This window comes from Lissotriton helveticus, chromosome 3_2 (genome assembly GCF_964261635.1).
Source record: "Lissotriton helveticus chromosome 3_2, aLisHel1.1, whole genome shotgun sequence".
In the NCBI taxonomy this organism is placed as follows: domain Eukaryota; kingdom Metazoa; phylum Chordata; class Amphibia; order Caudata; family Salamandridae; genus Lissotriton; species Lissotriton helveticus.
Window position 1 is genome coordinate 268,629,559 of NC_136062.1, and position 14,513 is coordinate 268,644,071.

At 45.4% G+C, this 14,513-nt stretch overlaps 1 protein-coding gene across 6 annotated transcripts in view; it reads left to right on the forward strand.

Annotated features, from left to right (window-relative positions):
- The window catches only part of RNF111 (ring finger protein 111), a 399,764-nt gene that overhangs the window by 359,900 nt on the left and 25,351 nt on the right, over positions 1-14,513 (forward strand). For 4 of the 6 annotated variants that reach the window (XM_078685178.1, XM_078685180.1, XM_078685179.1 and 1 more), the window contains exon 11: positions 5,624-5,716. The exons of the other annotated variants lie outside the window; for them this stretch is intronic. In XM_078685178.1, coding sequence (XP_078541304.1) covers positions 5,624-5,716 — 93 coding nt within the window. The remainder of the gene's footprint in view (positions 1-5,623; positions 5,717-14,513) is intronic. 6 annotated transcript variants of the gene reach the window in all.

The window sequence follows — 14,513 nt, forward strand, 5'->3', positions numbered from 1 at the left end:
GGAAGTAACAGAAGGCCCCCGATACAACTACCTCGACCTGCCGAAAATACTTTACAAACACATACTGTCCTCACTGCAGACGGCTCCACCGACTCCGGTGACAAAAGGCACTTAACCCATCTTTGTCTCCGAAAGAGCAACTGGATCTGTACCACAACCCCACACTGAAAAGCCTGAGGAGCCCTTTAGCGTCTAGTTATTCAGTGCCAAAACCACGGTCGACAGCGGGCTTCAATGATTCAGCACAGCTGATACTTCATTATCTCCAAAAAGAGTTCAATGCATGTCAAGAAAAACTCTTAGTTCACCCTCAAACTGGAAAGATTTCAACCAAGTTACCACTTAAGGCACAGGACACTCTTCCAAGGCACAAGAAACTGACTTTTTTTTTTTAATTTCACAAAGGTTTTTTATTGAGAGAGATTGGCATGATATGAACAGTACATACAAGAGCAGATAAAATTCGCGGTACAAGTACAATTGAAATCGAGCAAGCGATGAAATAACATAAGAGGGGGAGAAAAACAAGAAAATAAATCATCCTATCAGTACAACACTAGAGGCTTATTACAGCAAGCAAATTATATCAGAATTACAGCACAGTAGGGTGTGACTACTTAACTGACTTTTGAGGAGCAGCTGGAGCATATACCTCTTCTAAGCATAACTAACATCTGGAGAGAGGCACAAGCCCATGGATATCTTATCCTCCTACACCGCCCCCTCCGCTTCCTCCTCCACCTTCAGTACCACCAACCTCCACCCCTATGAGGCCCCTTTTGACCCAAAGCCTAGACCCGTGGGACGACGACAATGTTTCCCTTGGGAATACAGATCTGGATCTATATCCAGTGAAACCTTCCCCACCGGACTACACCATTTCTTACTATGAAATGATACATAGGACTGGTAGCTTTCACAAGGTTGATCCACATACCGTGCAGGAAGACCAGAACTTCTAGGTCGAAATGCTGTCTACGCCGTGGTGTTTAGTATCAGGTAGGTTTGAGAACTTCAACCCTGGATGAGCTGCAGGCAATGCTTGATGCACTGAGTGCTTATATCGGAGGACATTTTATCATAGATTTGTGTATTGTCGTCATATGATACATTTGAGGCTGGTGTCCTTGAGCCACATCTTGAATGATCAATAAATCAATTAAACATCAATTAACTGTGTTTCTGCTGCGATCTGTATGCAACAACGGGACCAACATCTACCTACCCATACATTTGACCTCTTATTTTGTGAATACAAATATTTGCTAAGGTTCTGTTAGCTCATGTTCCTCATCCTTAGTTTTCCTAGCGTATTATAGTTTAATGTGTCCATGTGTATTTAGCCGTAAAGAGAACATAAACCAGCTAATCAAATTTTAGGAAGCCTGCTCTCTATATTGTGTACCATAGTGAGATGCACTGGGTAGAGATTCCAGGTATCGCTTATTAGCGTACATGGGCTTGCTTTAATAATCCCAAAGTGCTCAATTTGAGGTAGTGTGGTCGAGCAGCCGTAGGCTTATCAGAGGGCAGTGTTAGGCATCTTTTGCACATACAGTCCCTAAATGAGGAAATCTGACACCAACCTAGAAAAATAACATAGATTTTTATATTAATTTAGATACCAAGATCTACGAGATTAGGTACGTACTTTTCGAGTTTGCAATTTTCAGAAACACATAAAATTCAGTTGTCAGATTTGATGCTTTGAACTTGGTAATGTTATTGTTTGAGAGACTCATACACTGCATAGAGGTACTTGCAATTGAGTCACAGGGTTGCTCTTCTGGACTTAAGGTAAGTAGGGTCCATGGTCCTTTGAACCACCAGCAGTTTCGGTTTACCTGCCATGGTGTGTCCGGGTGCATAGGTGCTGGTCTCAAGGTTAGCCTCTGGGACCAGTCCGGTAGCACCCAAAGGAGGGCTCTGTTTTTGAGGTCTCTGGAGCAAGGGTGCACCATCAATAGGTTCAGACTTGGGCTGGGAGGGCTCAGGTACAGAGGTGTTTTGTCTGGCGGGTCGCTTGCGTTGGAGGCTCTCACTTTGTAGGTCGGCCTGGAGATGAAGACCAAACAGGACAGTAGGGCCACTATCAAAGAAGGCCTCTCTGGTGCTGATGTCCCTTGTCGGTTGTTCGGTCTTAGCAGTATTGGAGCCCGGGCAGGATACTAATCAAGCCTTGGCTGCTGCCAGGGCTCTGGTACCCTGGGTATTAGTGCAGGGCGGCTCCTAGGGGCCCAAGCATCTCCAAACTTGCTAGGGAAACAGATCTAACCTTCTGGAATACGGAGACCTTCTCCTAGGATGCTGCGGTCTTAGTGGACCCAGGGGGCAGAAAAATGGTGTACCGGGTCTATAGTCGTTGGCTGCAGGGAAGTGGCTCTTCCTTTTCAAGAGAGATGCTGGCTGGTTGGCGAAGTGCTGGCAGCCCTCCAAGGCTTTTGGAGAATTGCAAAGTTGCCGGGTCTTTGCCATTTTCGGGACAGGAGCTTGCAGGCAGGGTGTGGCGCGAAGTCAGCTCTTTTTAAGTCCTTCTTTAGTCCGGTATATCAGAGTTCCTGGTGTAAGGGGGCCACCTAAATACTATATTTAGGGGAGTGAAGGGTACTAGCCAATGGGCTGTTTACCCCTGGGGTCACTACACACCCTATTTGACCACTTCCTGTGGGCAGTGGGCATAACACTGTCCCAGCGTTCCTAATTCCACCAAAAATCAGATGGTGGAATCCTTCTGTAATGGAGCACATCAGGTAGCCCTCCTTAGGGGTGTGAATAGCTTGGTGGTGCAACACGTCTACTTGCATAGCTAATTTCCTGGCTGTGGTGGTGCCAAATGGGCCTCAGGGCAGGGGGTTGCATCTCTGAGGTCCGGGGGAAGTTGAGGTTGCATATTAAAGGCAGCAGGGGCTTTGAAGCCCCTGGCCTTGATATGCTAAATACCTAACCTCCTCCCCCCCTCCTTGCTGGAGGTGTGACCACCTTCTTCCGAGCAGGCATTGTTCCTGGCCTCAAAGAGCTCAGGCTGTCACCTGCAGGGGTTCAGAAACTTGTCGGTGGTGGCAGGCTCCCCAATACCAGTCAGCCAGCACACTAGATATTGGTAGGCTTTTCAGGGGGCACCTCTAAGGTGCCCTTTGGGTGCATGTCATAATAAATCCTGTACTTGCAATAGGTCAGATTTGTTCAAACAAGGTGTTTGATACCAAATTCCATGGGTTTCAGTAAAGCCATCATGTAGCTGGGTAACTAGAAATGACCAGCACATATATATAAGATGGCTTTCCTATCCACTAGTACCATCTAGTAATTGAATTACACAGGACAGGGATATAGCTGCTCATGCAGATATGCCCTCACATGTAATATAGTGCACTCTGCCTTAGGGATTTACATTTATTCCATGATGTGACTTTGGCATATCACACACAGTGTGCCATGTCATGTTTTCACTCATGGTTTGCACCATGACGCGCAGTCTGTAATGGCAACCTGCATGCAATTTGTAGGGGTGTCCCTTGGTGTGGCTTAATAAATTCTGCAGCCCTGAGGGACCCTCTTTTATACCCAGACCCCTAGGTACCAGGGGTACCACTTACTAGTGACTTACAGGGGTGCTAAAATGCGTTCCAGTTGTGTTACAATTAGACCATTTTACCTTGTCTTTAGTGAAATAGAACTGGCCCTGGTTAGCAGGGACTCAGTACATATTAGTTGAAAAACATCAGTACCAGTGGCAAAAGGTGGGGGTGACCATGACAAAAAGGGGCATTTTTTTCACAAATAATGACGCAAATTCAGAAGCAATCTAATGGGTGGGGGGTCAACCTTTTTGCCAACCCACCAGCCTTGTTGGGCTCCTCAAAAGTTTATGGTACCTTTTAGTTAACTAGTCTCTCTCTCCAGGATTATAGTGGTGTTGGTGTGTGTGTGTTGTGTGTTGATGAAGAGGCCTGTCTGTTGTAAGTTACATACTTGGCCCTCGCTTCTTTGACCTAAAGACTAGAGTGTTTGTTGGGGCGGTGTACTCCCTTCACTCCTCAAATTTGCATCAGTCAGCAAAATGTCTCCGCGGCCTCCACCTTGAACCTGACTGCCTTTGAAGCATACATTTTGCCTTTGTTTAATTTTTTGACTGAACCTTGCCATTTCACTCGGTAAGTATTTTTGACTCACTCTTACAGATGCCTTATGTATGTATTATTACTGTTGACTATGGATTGGCGATGGACCCTGACACCAAATGTTTCCAATCTTTGTATTCCAATACCCTACCGCAGACCTCGGAGTTATCCCTAAGACAAGGTGGAAGACTTTAATTGTGCAGAAACTAAAAGTGAAATGCCCTGTAAAAATATGTATTTCTCCATGGGTTCTTAAAACACATACTTCTGTGTAATCTATTTTTCTTCTCGTGTAGTAGAATGTGGTTTTTAATTCACCAATAGAGCAGCAGAAGTCCTTCACCAATGTCATGCTTTCCAAATCAAAACCTTTGTCCTTAGTTTAGAGTCAACATTTCTCTGACTAAAGTGGCTGTTAGTTTTGTTTACTTTTGAGTAAATCACATATTCAAAGGCAATGGGAGAAAAGCAATTATGCAAGCTATAAACAAGTATGTGAAATATTTTAACAATAAGAAGAGGTTAGGAAATGAATTCACAATGAAACGATTACTAATCTAGCTTCTTTGTCTTGAATGTTTTCTGGGTCTTCGCTTAGGACAACATTCATCTGTATGTTTTTATCTGTACAAAAAATGTACGGTGAACAGAGACAGCTAAATAAATTAGTAGAACCCTGTCTCCCTTTTCTTAGCAGCTAAAGGTTTCATAATAATTAAGCTCTATGTAGCTATGATACTAAACTTGGTTGGTTTGCGTGAACTTCTTCTGTATTTAAGCCGCCTGTATTTTCATGGCTGCCTACATGTTTCCAGACTTTCTTATGGGTAAGGAAAGGTCACATTCGTGCTATCTCAACACTGGGAGACTTTATTTTTATTATTTTTAGATTTTCCTAGTATATTTAGTTGTTTGACCAAGAATTTGAGATGTGGGAATCAGCATCAAGATTTGTTAAGATTGGGAGTTTTCCTTTTTCCTGTTGTTTCAACATCAAACCATTAGCTATGTCTCACCTGTTATTAGTGAAAACATTGTTAGACACCATTTCTTGGCTCCTTGCTGAAGTCAATATAAAATTAAAATTGATGAGCATTGTTCTCAAGGGCATTAGTAGCATTTTCACCATACAGTTCCAACCAGAGAGCCCACTCTGTACCATTGATCTCCAGCCAGCTACCCGCATACTTCTTGGGGTGCCTTGAGTCTACGTTTATTTTTAGAAATCAAAATATGTGAGGATCGTTTAAAAGGTGCAAACATTTAAAGTTTAGACTCAAGAAATTAAAGAAACTGCTGAAAAGAGTCAAGCTTAGAAGAAAAGGAGAGTAGGGTATTTCAGTCCATATATTTGTATGTTAGAGTGCCACAATATAAGCATTTCTTACATTCAGGACAGATGTTTCATTTGTGCGCCCCATTTTCTAATTCTGTTGTCTTATTAAATAAACTTTGACATGCAAGTTCTGAACAGGTTTAATTTGCGTCTGCTATTTGAATAGGTTCCAGATATGGCGGGCTACCCACACATCCGTTACATTTCATCTGGATTGGATGGAAGGTCATTCAGAGGCCCTTTCAGGGGAAATTTTGAGGTTTGTAATAGAATTGGAGTGTTTTCGGTGGGTGGTGGAAAATATGCTTGTGCAATTGCCCCTATGAAATTCCTTGTTCTTTTACTAAAGGGGGGAGCATGATGCAGAGGATTTGGCTGTAAATAGAAATGCTTCACTTCTGTGAATTATGTAACGATGTGCCTTTTGTAATGCTATAATTAAATATTCTTGGAAATTATCACACTTTTTTAAACTTTACACTTAAATACCATTTTTGTCTGAGTAAAATTGTATTATATCAGTGGTTATGCTGATGTTTGGTCTTTCTGGAATAACCAGTTTAAATAGTTATGGAGACTACTTCTCATTTAATTTATCTTTTGCTTGAAATTGCATTTTCTTGAACATATCATCCTTTGCTATTCCCGAAATCCTTCCATCAGTAGATCTAGACTTGGCTTGGGAGCGTTACATTTTTTAGGACACAAGGCAAGTCGTCTTTTAGTTTCATCAAATGCACATGAAAATATTCTACCTCTTCTCTAAAATCAGACGAGTCGTAGTTCACCATTTCATCATGTTCCATGTATTTGGCTGAAAGGCATGTGACCTGGTAACTAGCAGTTGTGTGCCATCTTGTGGTCTATTAATAAGATTGTGTTTAATGACCGATACGCATGTTCTGCATTAAATATAGGCTTGATTCATGCTTTTGAGGCAAGCGTGTTAGGAGGTAGATCACTAATTACCTAGTCTACACTTTATGTATTTTTACAAACACCTCAGCAAAGATTCTAACTCAAGTAGGAAACTTTAATTTCTTCCAGTTAGCAGTCACATTTCAGTTAATGGCAACGGGATCTGGTAATATAGTGCTATTTAGTAATATTTAGAGTAAATGTATACATTATTAGTAATTGATTGTTCTAACTCCAGATTCCCCACTGTGTGAGTCTCACCAGGTGGGAGCTTGAAAACAAACTTCTCTGCAATAGCGCCTGCGTGCTAGTAGATGGCGTCATATGCCTCCTTCCACCTCCGATGGGAGTCAGGAGCTACATATATTCATCCTAACATCAATTCCTCCGTTTCTCTACCCTATAACATAGATGAGAAATTTAGCTTACGGTTTTTGCCATTTTTTGACAATTATTTCTGCAAAATTCTAATAGTGTGCCGGATGACTCTGCCTAAGACCGCAGGTTCTAAACCTACTTTGCTGTCGGGTCTCCAGATAGACTAGAATTTCTGCATCCTTCCCTGGTGCTGAGTGACCCCGGTACCCTGCCCAATGGTCCTTTGACAGTGCAACCACTTCAGCCAGGACTTGCAGTATCACTCACTAGACCATAACCAAGATGCAACCCCAAGTGAGAATGACTCTTCCCTTGCCTCAGCAACATTGTTACAGGAGTATGGTAATGTCCCCACAATGAAAATCACATGGAGACGGACCATTCACTTCTTCCTCAAAAAACGGATGCTGATATATATATATCTAGTGTAGGGAAGTGCCTCTTTAAGACATGGTCACCCCCACTTTTTGCCTGGTGTGTGATGTGATTTCGACTGGAAGTGCACTGTGACCCTGCTAACCAGGTCCCCAGTGCCAGATCTCTTTCCCCCAAAACAGTGCAATTGTACCCCAGTTGTCAATACCTTTAGCACTCCCTGTAAGTCCCTAGTAAGTGGTACCCCTGGTACCTAGGGCAAAGAGGCCAACGAGGGTCCTTAAGGGCTGCAGTACTACTTGGGCCACCCTAAAGGACCTCTCACCAAACACCTACAAACTGCCACTGCAGGCTGAGTGTCTTGGTGCAGACAAAAGTAAAAACACAACATGGCACAGAGCCCTGTGTGCCAGGCCCTCAGGCACTGCATGGAGAATATATAGGTAAGTCAGCCCTAAGGCAGGGTGTACTATACTATATGCAAGGGCATACCGTCATTAGCAGATATGCCTCTGTGCTGGTCAGCCCTATTGCTGCCAGTACAAGTGAACAGGGCAGTCATATTGAGTACATGAGCTGCACACAGGTGAAAATGAGTTCCCCAGCTACATGATGACTTCACTGAAAATAGGGATGTTTGGTATCAAACATCTCATATTAATGAATCCACACTGATTCCAATGTTGTATTTAATAATACATGCACACAGAGGGCACCTTAAAGGTGCTCCCCTGAAAACCTCCAGCCATTGGTGTGTTGACTGGTTCTTTCCAGTCTGCCACCAGAAATGAGTTTCTGACCCCCAACGGTGAGGGCATTTGCTCTCAGGCGGTCAGAAATAAATCCTGCTCGGGAAGAGGATGTTTATACCCCCTTCCATAGGATGACCGGCTGATTAGCATTCCAAGGCAGGAGAGCTTCAAAGAAACCATCGCCTTTGCAATGCGAATCTAACTCCCCTCATAGGAGACAAAGCTGACCCCCCTTTGTCCTGAGCCCTTTGTCACTTGGACAGTAAGGGAGGCTTGCCCTCTCTCAGGCTAGTACCACCCTCTAAGGTGGGCTCCCTGAAGTGGACATGACTTTTCAGAGTTAGTCACCTTGAAGATGGTAATCTTGGGAATTCTGGTACAGGGTTATGCCCACTTCCCACAGGAATATAGGGGGCGTAGTGACCCCAAGGGTAGGAAGACCATTGGCTACTACACAACACTCACCTAAATTCATTATTATGGGGAGCCCCTGGCACCAGAGAAAAAGATCCTACCATCCTGAAAGAAGACTGACGCAAAGAGCAAGAACAGAAGATCCAGGAACCTACTTGGCGCCAACCCTGCCAGCCAGCTTGCTGATTTCGACAATTGCACCAGAATCCGTCTTGTCCTGCAGTTGCTTTGTCTCCAAAGCCTGGGAGACCCACTTGTACTTCCCTCAGGAACCAAGAACTCCCATACGACAGCGTAGCTGTCCCCTGTTTCCTACAGGCAGTAGCGACTGAGCTGTGAGGCTCCAAGACAGCAGAAACCCAAAGCCGGAAAACACATCTGCACCTCGCCTCCTAGCTCAAGCTGAAGTGGGCCAATGGTGCTAACGTGGTACCTAGACCCTCTAGACTCTAAGGCCACCTTGGTTTTCTCCACTGTGGATTCCTCTAAGATGCTTGCAGCCTCTGTTTGCAGGCCCCCTCTACTGCGACTGCTCCTTGTAAGGAAAACACCTCACCTAAGGAAACGCCTGCATCCGTCGCCCGTGGAGGAGCATACCAAAGGTGTCTCAACGTCCCTGAGTATCGTGAGGCCTGGGCAACTGTTGGTTCATCCTGACTGGCCTCCCAGTCAAAGCCTGCAGCCTCTTTTTTCAAAGTCCGATCCCCATTGACTTCCATTGGGCACCCAACACTGTTTTGCACCCCTGCACCTAGCCGCCCTGGTGCCGCTGGTGTGGTCTAGATGATGTATGCTTGGACCTTGCCCTCCACTCACCTGAAGTCCCGTTGATTGGTCTCATAAGTCACTCTGTTGTACCTGAATGTGGTACTTGTTTTTCCTCCCAAAGGATAACCCGACATCTTCTTAAAAATGCACAATGTGTCGACTTTTTAAATGCAAACTACTTTGAATACCCAGGTATTACAGTCTTGTGCCACAGATGCTCACACAAACAAATGATGGACGGAATGCTGAATGAATCATACATTCACCCCCAGTCAAGAGATCTGGGTTAAATCCATTGTTCTTTTGCTCACCATCCCATCCCAATGCAAATCAATTTTGACCCTGTGCCTCATGGTAACAGTCCAGACCGAACTGCCAAGCCAGGTCCTCCCTGGACCAGAAACAAGCATCCTGGGACTGGTTTCAGGGTATGTCACCCTTCTTCAGCCAGGCTAGGTTGAATCCAGTGGCACAGTGAGCAAGGGACCCACGTCTGGGCATACCCATCCCACTTTGGGTGAAAAGTGCTACGCCAACAAATGATGGACGGAATGCTGAATGAGTCATACATTCACCCCCCAGTCAAGAGATCTCGGTCAAATCAATCGTTCTTTTGCTCACCATGCCAGCCCAGTTTGGACCCAGCCATATGCAAATCAGTCTTGACCCTGTCCCTCATGGGAACAGTCCAGACCGAACGGCCTAGCCAGGTCCTCCCTGGACCAGAAACAAGCATCCTGGGACCGGTTTCAGGAGATGTCCCCCTTCATCAGTCAGGCTAGCTTGAATCCAGTGGCACAGTGAGCAAGGGACCCACGTCTGGGCATACCCATCCCACTTAGGGTGAAAAGTGCTACGCAAACTAATGATGGACGGAATGCTGAATGAATCCTACATTCACCCCCCAGTCAAGAGATCTGGGTTAAATCCATCGTTCTTTTGCTCACCATGCCACCCCAGTTTAGACCCAGCCATATGCAAATCAGTCTTGACCTTGTGCCTCATGGGAACAGTCCAAACCGAACTGCCAAGCCAGGTCCTCTCTGGACTAGAAACACGGGTGTCTGTATTATGCCAATAGTGCCCACTAGGGCCACAGTTGGGCCAAGGCTTGAAACCATAAGGTTTAAGGCAGAGACCATATATCAGTCATGACCATTATTACGCCAGGTTATAGACTCGACTGGCACATTTCAACTCTGACTCCTGCAGTCCCACACTTTGGTGGTTCAGCACTCATTACTCCTCAGGCTACTACTGTAGTACTTCTTTTATGGTCCACTGGTCACACACATGTTGTGACTGATAAAGCAGGGATACAAGATGGTCAATCGCCTTGTGGCTTAGTTATATTGAAATTAGATACAGACAGTCAAGTGGCAGGCCCTATAGGCCGATACTTTGTGGGTTTGAGTGTTTAGTAAAAGTTACTGCCATAGGTTTGGCTGGCTGTCACTCTTAAGATCTTGAGATCAGCAGTGCTGCCTTTTGTAATAGGCGCCTACTCTCCGAATTTGATACTGGGCTTGGCTTCACCTCTGAGAGCTACTTTTAAGGTACTGTTGAGCTACCATTAGTTCCTGAGCTACTCATTGGAGACCCCTGATCTAAATGCTTTCCCAGTTCACTGCTAAGCTAGGAGTGAAAACGATAAATGCTGTGGGCAAGAGGATTTTTTCTTTAGCCATCCCTGCTGCCTACTCACTGAATGCAATTTGTCTCATGGGCTGTTACACATGTCCATATAGCCTTTTCATGGCTCCAAGGGCAGGGACTGTGGAAGACGCAAATTTCGTAACCCCCTTCACCTGGTTCCGCAACCAAACTGCTTTAGTTTCCCCTCCAATTAGGCCATTGGAGCATGATTTAGTATTCCCTCCCCATCTGATGTCCCCTTAGGAAGAGGTGTGGCGCCGCGGCCAGGGCGACTGACTCCGGAAGCTGGGGATCACGGTTCGATCCCTGGAACCGGCGGCAGATTAGCCCAGCACCATGTGACTCTGGGCAATAGCTTGCTTAATCTTCCCGACGGCCCCCAGCGCCTAGAGACCCTAACGGGTGATTGTGCGCTTTACAAATGTGGATTATTATATTATTAGTTGTTCACAAAGTTCATGTCTGTTGTTGGGGTCCATCTTTGCACTTTTGGGATTTATGAATTTGTTTTTCTCAATGAAAGCTGCTGAAGAGGACACTGCAGTTACTCAGACCACTGTCATTCGTTGATAATTTTGTCCTTCCTGAAATTTTCAGTCAAGAGCCAAATTTTCATCTTCCCATGTGCAGAGGATTACCTTTATAACGACCAGTCTGGACATTAATATCGAAGGCTTTTCTGCTCTTGCAACAAATCCAGAGCATTTAGCCTGTGATCCCAATGTTTCGTGTGACAGCATCTTATCTAGCCTTGGTGGTTCTGAGGCTCCGGGTGCGCACACCTGGTGTATTATGAAGACCTTCGACTGTAACCTTTGCAAATTTTTGGGCCCACCCATGACCCTACCTTTCAGACAATAGCCACATTTCAGGGGACGCAGTTCAGGTCCTCCATTAGTGGACGTTGGTGCTAACCTAACTTGTGGCATTCCTTGCTTACCAGATCCTGAATGCTCAGTAGTGGATACATTATGTATAGGCTAGGGAGATCACCTTGTTAGTAGATATTAGAGGCATTCCAGTCCCCAGTGGAGCAGCTCCTTCATATCAATTTCCTGGACCTGTGGACCATTCATTCGGCTCTGAAGTTCTTTCGGTTTTCAGTTACGTACAAGGTGTCTAGATGCTGAGGACAACACAACTTGCCACATGGTAGTGCAAAAATCCAGGTGTTGTTAGGGTATTGTGTTCTTTGTCTAGGGGCTTTGAGACCTTTTATAGCTCTTCAAAGGATTTCCCTGACTATCAGTAACATGGGGGGGGTCCATCAACAGCAGTGTAGCGGAACTCATCAGGTATCATTTTGCTGACCGCGATTGGTGTCAACACGAGGAGGTGGTTCAGGATTTGTTTGCCCTTTGGGGCATACCCTTTATAGATCTGTTTGCTACCTCTGAAAATGTCCACTGTTTGGCCTTCGGCACCCAGGAGTTTCCTCTTTGAGATTCCCTGGGAGTCACATTTCTTTTTCATTGGAGTTCTTACCTACTGTATGACATCTCCCTCCTTTGCCATTAATCCTTTGGGTCTGGGAGGGGGGCAGATGTAACTAAGCACTACTCAATCTAATTTCCCCACCATGGGTTTGGAGGGTGTGATAGTTTTAGCTTCTAGATCTGAGCATTTGCCCTTCATTTTGACTGCCTCTTAGGCATGATCTGCTGTCGCAACAACAGGGCAGGATATTTCACCCAAACCTCCAGACTACACCTCCATGCATGGCGATTGAGCAGAACCACCTGAGAGGGTTTACTGTTCCACTAGATGTGATGGTAGTTGTTCCGACTACTTGCCGTCCTTCGGCCAAGTCTGTGTGCTCCGGTTATTGTCTGACGTTCGTCATCTGGTGTGAGGAAAAGTAAATGTTCAAGACATGTGTGCTGTAGATACACATGCTGTGTATACGCCGGCATCTAGTGTTGGGCTTGGATGATTACAATTTGTTTTTCTTCGAAGAAGTTTGTCGAGCCCCGAGTTTGTGTGACTCCTCCTGTTGATGATAATGTGCATGGGCATCAATTCCATTTTCTGATTATTTTTTTTTGGGCCGGCGGGTTCAGATGCAATCCCTCGCGCTCCGGTTGGAGATCCTTTCTGGCCCGCTTCGGTTCGCGAGTGGCTCATTCAAATCAACTGTGTGGTTTCGATCGCGTAGTTATTCTGTCCGAAGTTCCACTTCAAATACCCTCACACCGACCAACATTCAGTTTGAGATCTATGCCTCTCACCCGATCATCGAGAGGATACCTGTGAGGCCTGCTGAGCTTTTACCCCACAAATGACACGGTGAGATCGACGTGCCTATCGCAAAGAAATGCTTTGCATTCTAGCAGATGACTCTCCGGACATCTTCGGTTGAGAAGAGGAGAAAGAGGCATTGGCAGGCCAAGAGGAATCCTTGTTCATCCTTGATTCCGACTCCAGTTCAGACATGAAACAAGATTCTGCCAGTCTCGAGTCCGCTCAGAAACAAAGGACCGTGAATACAACTGTCCATGATCCAAAGTCAAAATAATTGGTTCCATCCAAAATAAATGCTCACAGTTTGCATAAAAGCCATGCTGCGAACCAACATACAGATTCGGAAGCTCTGCCCTTGGCACCGAAATCTTGACCTACAGTAGGGTCCTCCACTTCCTAAAAGTCCGGTTCCGAGACACCAAAGTCACAGTGCTTCGGCTCCAACCACATCGGCACGAAAATATTCTTCGGCTCCAAAGTGTTACACATTGTGACCGAAAACGGTCTCCCTTAAAGCGCACTCAACTCGTAAAATAGGCGCTTTTATGGCATTTTTTTCAATATTCCCCTTGCTGGCATTTGCAAATCAGCAACATTGTCCACACCACACACCTTCACAAAACATTGTTTTGATGTACTAGCACGTTTACAAGCCAATATTAGCCAGGCAGTACTACGGGCTCAAACAACTGCAACCCCCACAGGCTAGCCACCACTTAAGTAGAGGGGCTGCTTTACAGTCAATGCACAGCATGCGTATCTACACCACACATGCCTCTAACGTATTATGTTACTTACCCTGTAAGCATCTGTTCTTGGCAAGTAGTGCCTGTAGATTCATATGCGCCCTCTCTCCTCCCCGAAAGTCTGTGTAGGTCACAGTATATTTCCATTAATTCACCTCACTTGCATGGACAACACATTACTAATACTTGCTACAACTCTATTCTCACCCATCTGCGGCAAAACAATCTAACAATGGAGTGTATGCTCATATGCAGTATCACCAACAGGAGGAGTTATACAACTTCGTGACTCGAAGAACTTCTTTGAAGAAAAACAACTCGTAATCATCCGAGCCCAACACTAGATGGTGGACGTATGCACAGCATGTGAATCTACAGCATTACATGCCAAGAACAAATGTTACAGGGTAAGTAACATAATCTTTCCCCTCTAAAAAAAATCGCTGGGACTTCCTTCGGGCTCCTGAAATCTATCAGAAAAATTCTGCCCCTCCTCCCTCCGGTCTCCCAGAAATTGCTTATCCAAGGCCTCATCCTGTCTAGGCTGGATTACAGCAATACCATCTATCTGGGCGCCCCCGAAGCAACCCTCAACAAACTGCAAAGGATCCAGAACGCCGCGGCCCGGATTCTTACCAACACCCCGGCCAGAGCCTCGGCCAAACCAGCCTTGAAGCAGCTCCACTGGCTCCCAGTGAGAGAACGAGTCAAGTTCAAAGCCCTCTGTTTGTCACACAAACTCCTACAGGATAAAGGCCCCCATATCCTAAACAAATTCATTAGGCCCTACAAAGCCGCAAGATCCCTT